The following is an 8,954-nucleotide window of genomic DNA, read 5'->3' on the forward strand; positions in this document are numbered from 1 at the left end:
GGCCGCGGCCGACATGAACCACCAGCAGCAGCCTCCGCCGAAGGCGGGCGAGCAGCAGCTGAGCGAGCCCGAGGACATGGAGATGGAAGGTGAGGCCGGCCGGTCGGCGCGCCCATTGTGGCCGCTGCCGCGGGAGCCACGCGCGGGGCTCGCCATCTTTAAGCAGGCCCGGCCCGGCCCGGGAGGCTGCACCGTCACACGGGCGCGCGGGGGGCGCCCCGGACCCCGGCCCGCGTATTGTCCGGCGCCGCGGCCTGCGCGGCACAAAGCCCCGGAGCTGTAAATTAGGACGGGTTGCTCCTCGCCTGGGTCGGGAGGCGGGCCCCGGGGACCGTCTCCTCTCCCTCCCGCGCTGAACCCTTTGGGCCGCGGCGCGCGCCCGCACCTGCTCGGTGCGCACCCCGAGATCCCCCAGATCGCTTCCCAACTGCACTGCCTATCGCGGAGCCTAGTGGTGGAAACCACCTGCAAGGCTGCAGACGGTTTCAGGCACGGACAGGCTCGGAGTTCTCAGCCAGGCTCTCGCTGGTTAAGTTACCCGTGTTTCTGGGAGTTAGGTCGCTGACGGTAGGTGGTGCCTTGGACATCCGGCCAGGTGTGTGCTTGAAACTGCCTGCAAGCCTCGCGTAGCTGCCCGCATCAGAGTCAAGCCTGCCTCTAAAGGTACACTCTGTTCTATCCTTGTGGCAGAAATTTCCCAAGGTCTTGGATTTGGAGAGACACGGTCTTGGTTTTAAGGGTTTGGTGTAAAGGCATGGTAAAGGGTCTTTAACTTAGGTAGGTCAAGCCTAGTTGGTCATTTTCTGGCACTTTTTATTTCTCTTGACTCAGACTACTTAAAAGATCAAAGTCACAGCAATCTGTCTTCCTTACCTGTGTTAAGGGCCCAGGCGAGCAAGCATCGCAGTGGGTCTTATCTGAATGGACAGGCCATTAAATGTTTCAGTTTTCCCTTTCAGCGAGAGATCTGGGGTCACATAAATGAATGAAGGGCCTAAGGAAGTTGGGTTAAAGCACTGTTCGTCCTGTGAGGTGCTGCACACAGGTTGGTGGGGACACTCCCGTGCGTAACCTAATGCTAGTAACTAGAAGTCCCCTGAAAATCTGGTTGGCCCTGTTGCAGATGACAGAGTGGCTGAGATGCCCCACCAAGGCACTTAGCAATGGTAAATGCAGTGGCAATAATTGGGGGCAGGAGAGCTGAGCCCGTGCCAAGCACCAGCCTATCTGCTTTGCTCTGCCCTAGCAAGACAGTAACTTCACAAGTGTCTGGCGTGTGTGATTAGCTGCAGGAGAGAGTGGCTGAGAGAATTTTGCGTGTTCTTTTTGTGCCGTGTGTGTTTTGCTGCATGTTTAAAGCATAATAGAAAAGATTGCTTCTTAGTTCACTTTTTTTTTAAACATTTATTTATTTATTTATTTATTGTGTGTGTGTGTGTGTGTGTCCAGCTCAGCCCACCAGGGGGCGGGGCTGGCTGGCATGTGGTGCTGGGGATTGAACCGTGGTCCCTGTGCTTTGCTTAGATTAACTTGTTCTAAGTAGGTACTTTAGACCACTGAGCCATCTCACCAGCCCCTTAGTTCACTTTTTGAATAGCGTCTGATCAAAACAATCCAGGAGAGTGCGTATCAGTTTCCCACGTACAGTCTTAACTTCTTTCCAAGTGTTGTGGACACTGTTGAGAATTAAACTTGGATGTCACAGGACAGCATGTTTCTGGTACAGAACTGGATCAACGAGAATGGCTGTCCACAAGTTTCAATCTTTGTTAAAAGATTGGAGAGTTTTGGAAAGCGGTGAATGTTCTAAAACTTCTGAAGTGTTCATGTGTTTCCAAAACTGCTTTCCTTTCTCAAGAGATTTTATTTTCATATTGAAATTTGCATTGGAAAAGTAACCCTTAACATAATTTAATCTGCACATTCAGCAGAATCTCAAATTGGTTAGATGACAAAGGCTTTAGTTGTTACTGAATGCTGATTTCTTCAACTTCCAGAACTTGTTCTGTTAAGCTAGCCCCTGTCCAGATTTCATTATCCAGAAGGTCCCTGTCTTGTATGGCTGTGATCCTTGTGATCAAGTAGTAACTTGTGAACACTCACAGGTGTGTGGTTTAAACACCTGTGATCATCTTAGGTTATCTATTTCAGCTTTCCCACTTCTGAGGTGGGGTAGTAGGCTTACATATTGATCAGAAAGAGTAGAAGAATGCTTCTGTTAAAAAGCCAGAAGGATGGAATTTAGTGTTTACCAAGTATAACAGGCTTCGATAGGCCAGGCTGTGAATGGGATCCCAATTAGAACTGGTGGGTTGCACCTGTTCGGTGTCTTTGCCTGGATTCTGGTAGAACCAGCAGCTGGAGATTGTCAGGATTCTGACCAGCTCCAGGAGGGGAAGGCTTTGTAAATGAGGAGCATCCTGCCTGCTGCTCTGGGGCTGGGTGGTTTCTGAGGTTGGGAGACTGGTTTGGTTGGTTAGTTGGTTGCTTGTTTTTCCCCTATCAATAGGTCAGGGTAAGTTTGCTCTTCTCCTGCCTTACTTTGTTGAGCTTGCATTTGCTTTTGATTGAACTCTGCGCAGTCCTTGCATATCCGCTGGAGAATAACAATGCTCCGGATCAGTTATTTTAAAAATGTCCTATTAGGAGCAGCTAGGAAGATTATGAAGAAAGAAGTACAGGGAGGAAGAAGGAAGATGAAGGACTGTTTATTGGGATTCCTTGTTTTTGGTACCCAGGATCGAACTCACGACATGGTGCTTGTTAGGCAGGTGCTTAAGCCACTGAGCTAGCTCCCTGGTCCTGTTTATTGAAATTTTGACTTTGAAAGCCTAAAGCAACCAGTCGCCTATTTCATTTTGGGAGGCTGAGCGAGCTCTGAAGGTGGTGGCAGCGTATATTGGTCTGTGTATTGGGCTGAACTTGCCTCACACTTTATTTTCACTGTGTGAATGTGAGGAGTGAGTGACCTGCACAGGACTGTTGTCCTCTCAGAAGCACTTGGAGAGATGATAATCTGGGTTGCGTGCCCTGTTGAAGTCACATGAAGTTTCTTTTTTTTTCAAATAAGAATTTTTGAACTTTTATTTATAAATTCCACAAACTGCTAAATATAATAACAGAGTTCCTGGCTTCCATCCTATATGGCTAGAAAAATAATTTTTAATAGCTATCTAAATCTGCTTCTTGCTTCCAGAGAAATTAATGTATGACATTTATATACTTTCAAACTGTCTCTAACATTTACAGACGTAAAAGTAAATATCGCTCTGTACTTTTATACAGAATTGGGAATGGTCTATTAAAAAGCCAATTTGTAAACTTTTTACTTGTAAGAACAGAACTTCATATGATATATGTATTTTTAAAATCTTGTAATTCAGGTAATTTAAGTAATAATCCACAGTTAGGTAAAAACATACATGAAAAGGAATTTTTCTAGGGTCAGAAAAAGATTTTTTAATTTGAAAAGGTGACTTTATTGCCAACATCCTTTTTTCTGTCTCTATATACTCATTCTCAATCCAAAAAGAAATATCTGGTCATTTGACTTTGTTTTTTTCTTGCTTGAAACTGTTCTGTTTTTTATGGATTTTATCAACACCTACAAGGCGGGGGGCCAATGGACTTCTGTGATACTTTTCCGGTCTTATTCTCTTCTTTTTCTTTATTGTCTCAGTCATTTCACATGAAGTTTCTCCAGGCCTTCCTTCTGCTATGTGGTCTAGAAAACAGACCCAATGGGCCAGCTAGATAGCTCAATGGACTAGACATGTGCTTAGGTAAGCGGGGGACTGCTGTTCGATCCCTGGTACCACACACCCTGCCGGCCCCACCCCTAGGCATGCTGAGCCAGCGACAGTCTGGCCATGGTGGCACATACCTGTAATCCCAGCGCTGGGGAGGTTGAAAACAGGAGGATCAGTATGAGTCTGAGCTGTGTTGTGAGCCTCTGTACCAAAATATAAATTAAAAACAAACAGGCCCAAAAACCCATTCCCTGGTGTGGGGTTCTGCGCAGGTGAGCTATCTGTTTCGGAGTGTAATCTCTGAGACATGGACATGGGTGAGTTGCCTACCTTCTGTATATCTCAGTCTGCTGCTCTCAGGAGCGAGTCAGTGGGTCACCTACACCTTCTGAAAAGAATGTTGGCTTGGCTGTTTTTTGGTCGTGGTGATCTTAGGTGTTTGGTGGGGGTAGGGGTGGCAGTGGGGTTTCCTCTACAGCTGTGCGGGCAGGTAGAGTTTCAGCTTTTGTGCAAGCATGATTTTGGCAGTGGGAAGTGAGTTACTGTATACACATCACATAAACTAAGATTGTGATATTTTATATCTGAAGCATAAGATTCCTTTCAAACAGCACTGTAACAAGTCAAATAGTGTGAAGAGAATGTTCATATGTAAGCTTTGGTTGATGAGAGTTCTTGCTGAGCTACAGGAAATCAAGTAAAGAAGAAATTAAGGTCAACTCTGGAAATATCCCTCTGATGTGAACTGGTCAGGTTTTGATGCTCCACAATTTTTTTTTTTCCTTTTTCTTTTTCTTTTTTGGCCGAACTGGGGTTTGAACTCAGGCCCTTGTGCTTGCCAGGGAAGCACTTATTCTACTGAGCCATCTCCACGACCTCATCCACAGTTACTATTGACAGGCTTTTGCTCTTAATGGTTCACGCTGCAGATTTCCTGATTATTTTTTCCTTAGGATTAAGTGAGCCATGCCAGCAAGTATCAGAAGCAAGTGTATGTCCTTACCTTTGTTTTATTTTCCTTTGGAATCAGTAGTTTGAGAAGGATCATTAAGCTAGTTCATAGTAGGACAGTAGGTGGCTAAATGAACTGGGGCTTATAGTCAGGTCTGAGTTTGAATCTGGAATGTGCTGTTTAACTGTGGTGTGACCTCAAGCATATTGCTTAAAATCCTGATGCTTCTATTCCTTCACCCTTGGGAAGGAGATGTGCTGAGATGGAAGTAACCAAACGTGTGTACTGCGTCAGGCAGAGTGCACTGCCAGGATGGTCAGACCTTTGCAGTTGAGGGAGAAATCCTCAATTAATGGGGGCAATAGGAGAAGGACACTGATGTAGGCAAGTTGATTATTGAACGTGTGCAACAATGTCCCACTGTAATTATATCCAAGTGTGGATCAGGCAGAAAATACATCCATTCTCAGTCTGAGCAGAAGTTGTTCATGAAGTCTTGGGTTGGATATGACCCTATAGAGACATAAAGGTACAATATTTTGAGGAAAGTTAAGTGGATAACTGCAGTTGAGGGGGTGGGTACCTCAAAGTACCAGGGTGACTGCTGCTGAAGGTTAGTCAGCTTGATAGCCTTCTTTAGCCTTCTTTACTTTATTCTTGCTCCTGATGGTGAATTGGAGTGTTGGGTGTGGCAGGGAAGCCAAGCCACTGAGCTTCCGGACTTGGGATTGTGCATTAAGTTTTCTCTGGATCTCCACATCCTGCTATCCAGCCCTTTTGGCTTTTTGCAGCCATCACTTTTTTTTTTTTTTTAAACATTTATTTATTTATTTATTTGTGTGTGTGTGTGGCCAGCTCAGCCCACCAGGGGGCAGGGCTGGCTGGCATGTGGTGCTGGGGGATCGAACCGCGGTCCCTGTGCTTTGCTAAGCTTGTTCTAAGTAGGTGCTTTAGACCACTGAGCCATCTCACCAGCCCCTGCAGCTATCACTTTTAAGTGAGGTGTTTGTTGGAGCTGTTTTGTAGTGTTACTGGTCCAGTCTGCCTAAATCACCACAGCTGACTGGTGGTGAAGATTGGCTGGCATTGGGACTGCCTTGCCCTGTCTTAAAGGACAGAGCTATGTTGCTCTTGCACAGGCGCTCACCCTAGTCCCCCACAGGTCTTGCCTCTGAGCTATGACCACCAGCACACCTCTATTTCTAAGTGTAGTGGTGGCTGGTCCTTCAGGAGTTCAACAGGACATACCCAGAAGGTGACTTAAAACTCCATTTGAGTGCCATCTTTCCCCAAAGTCTTTCTGGCCGTGGCAGTTGCCTGCCTTGCTGAAGAGCCATGTAAACTTTTTGCGTCACTTGCTACTCTGCCTGTGGACAGTGGTCGCTGTTTGCAAATTTGTCTTCTCAGCGGGGCTTTTTGCCCAGAGGCTGACTGTTACATTTGTTTTTGCTCATTTATTTATGGGAAATACTCAGGAAATAATTTCAGTGAACTCCAGGGCTGAACACTAGTGTTGGCTGGCTGGCAAGGTGTCCTTGTGAAAGAGGGTGCCAAAATCATAAACCAGTATCATTTTGATAGCTGCTGATTCCATTTTATTGCTTTTAACATAAGTTGCTTTTAGTAACAAAATAACATGTTTTTAAATGCTTTTGGAAGAAGTAACTTTATCTCCCCAGAGGACTTTGATAGAAATTCAGTCATTAATTGAAGACTGATTTTGCATACTTTTTGAAATTTAGTTTTGTTTGGAGGATAATAAGTAACCTGGATATTTCTGCATGGTTTCCAAGGCAAAGAAATTTCATCCTGGAACAAGGTTATAGCAAAATATTTCTTGACATGTATGATGGCAAAGTCAAATGCTAAATGTCATCTGCTTTATGAAGTGCTTGTTCTGAACTAATTTAAACTTAAAGTTGGAAGAAGCAGGATTTTAATTGTCGTGAGTAGGTTAGAAAGTAATTTCTGCCATTTTTCTAGTAAGTTAACACATGCCTTGGCTAATGAGAAGCCAGAAGTGTTGAAATTCTTCAGGAGAAGCAGATCCACCTTGAAGATTAGCAATCTACCCTTTCTGTTTGGAGATTGGGAATGGTAATTAGAAAGTTTATTACGTAGGGAAATACATTAACTGGGATCAGAATGGGGCTGTTTCCAGAACTTGGTGGTGGATGTTTTAGACTAGCAAGGACCCAGAGTAGGAAGGAAAGAGGGGTGTCTGGGAGAACCCACCCTGAGAAACAGTATGGCTGCCTGTATTGTTCCACCTAGAAGAGCAGGAAATAACCAGAGTCAGGGAGCAGACAGTCACTCTCTGCCAGCGCCAGGCTTACACTGTGCTTTGGCCGTATTATGTGTGAAGTGAGTTCAATCCTTATGTCAGACTTCAGGGGTGGAGACCACTGTGTGCTGAGTCACAGAGGTTAGTAGTAAGGTGCCCAGGTGTCCTTTGAAAGAGCTCAACTTACTTGATTGCCAGCTTTCTGTAAGTGTCCAATCCTGGGAGGGTCTGCCCCAATCTCAGGGTGGTGGGTCATTGAAAATGTAAAAGCTACTGAGGAAGCGCTTTTATAAAACAAGGGTAGTTCTCTACAATACTCATGCTTGCTTTTGAATGTTTACAAACACAGGTAGGTCCCTTGGTTTTGATTCTAGGAAAGTGGCTAAAGTTTCCTGACACCCTCTTACTGAGGGCAGAGTCCTTTGTTGGGTATCACCCCGAGCAGTTTCCACCAAGGAAAGCCTAGCTATTTCACTAATTGGTTAAACTGGCATCTGATTGGGAGCGTTTTGGGTGGGTCTGATGGGGTGATCAGTATCTGGGAGGTATAGCCACGCCCTAGGGTATGGCCACAGGTGCAAGAGTGGCAGTCTTAACTCCTAGAGGTCCTTTCTGTTATGCCATTCAGAAAGAGGAGAGGAAGTGCCTTTCCAAGGTGAGACCTTGTGGTGTTGATCCGAATGTAGACTGAGCAGAGCCTGCCATCCCACACTGTACAGGCTGTGTGAGCTGTACACCTAGAGTTGCTAGAACATTTCATCAATCTGACTTTGGGGAGTAAATTATATTTGCCAAATTCTTAATTGATCCTCTGTATGTGCCATTTTAAAGCAAGCATACGTACTACTGTCTAACGTGTTACATGGCTGAATACTCTGGCACTTTTTAAATTTTGTGTGGTGGATAATATTGAGTCCAGTTGCTGTTTTTATCAGTGTGCAGTAGGAACTTCCATCAGAGCAAACTGTTCATGAAGTTGGTTGGTTTTTTTTGAGGTAGCTGTGTAGTTCAGGCTGGCCTTGGAATCACTGTGTAGCTCAGGCTTGCCTCAAACTCAGATGCTCCTCCTGCCTCAGCTTTCTGAGTGCTGGGATTACAGGCCTGTGCCACCACTGTCAGTTGAAGTAACTTAAAACATTCCTAAATTGTTATTGCTGTTTTACAACCACTACATCCATGATTTTCAGTCCTTTTTTTCCCCTTTATGTCCTAAACTTATAAGGACTAGGACATAAAATTGAAATGCTTGACCTTGGAAATGCTCTTCAAAGTAGCTGGTAGTCACTGGCTTCCCAGCCTCTGAGCTGCTCCCTTCCCCTCCTGAAGCAGGAGCTAGTCAGTCCTACCTGCCCTGGCCAGGATGCCACTTTCATTTGAAGCATTCCAGATCTGCTACTGGTAATGATGGACAGCGATTGCTTTCTCCACAGCACCTTTTATATGTGGGACAAGGGAAATAAATGATATATGAGAAAGGAGGACTCTTAGAATCTGACTCTGCACAGTGCAGTTGCATGGTGATTTAAGTTTGAAATTAAAAGAGTTCTTTTGACTCCCAGCATTTCAAGTATTCTGTGGCCAGTATGGTGGCTATATTTTGACCAATATAGATGCTGACACTGTAGCAACATGTAGTGCTTTATTGGCCTGAACCTGCCAAATCAGCCTGTTTGGACTCTTAGCTATTTTTTAAAAAAATTTTTATTCATCTTAGCTATTTCTGATGGTGCTAAGTAAGGTCACGTTCAATGTTGGAAGGGATACACCGTGTCCTAGGAAAGCAAAATGAATAAAGCCATTAAAAACTGGATAAGTGGTTCTCAGGGAAACCTCATACAGGAGAGCTTTTTAAATTACTTGTGAATTGCCTGGCAAGTGCAAGGGCCTGAGTTCAATCCCCGGTTCCGCAAAAAAAAAAGTAAATTTTGGGGCTGGTGAGATGGCTCAGTGGTCTAAAGCACCTACTTAG

General features: G+C 45.0%; 1 protein-coding gene across 1 annotated transcript in view; it reads left to right on the forward strand.

The window, feature by feature from the left end:
• The first annotated feature begins 6 nt into the window (after window positions 1-6).
• The window catches only part of Usp7 (ubiquitin specific peptidase 7), a 65,359-nt gene continuing 56,411 nt past the window's right edge, over window positions 7-8,954 (forward strand). The window contains exon 1 of the mRNA XM_004627770.2: window positions 7-89. Within this exon, the coding sequence (XP_004627827.1) occupies window positions 14-89 (76 nt within the window). The 5' untranslated portion in view covers window positions 7-13. The remainder of the gene's footprint in view (window positions 90-8,954) is intronic.

The sequence above is a fragment of the Octodon degus genome, unplaced genomic scaffold, assembly GCF_000260255.1.
Source record: "Octodon degus isolate 3935 unplaced genomic scaffold, OctDeg1.0 scaffold00021, whole genome shotgun sequence".
Taxonomy (NCBI): Eukaryota; Metazoa; Chordata; class Mammalia; order Rodentia; family Octodontidae; genus Octodon; species Octodon degus.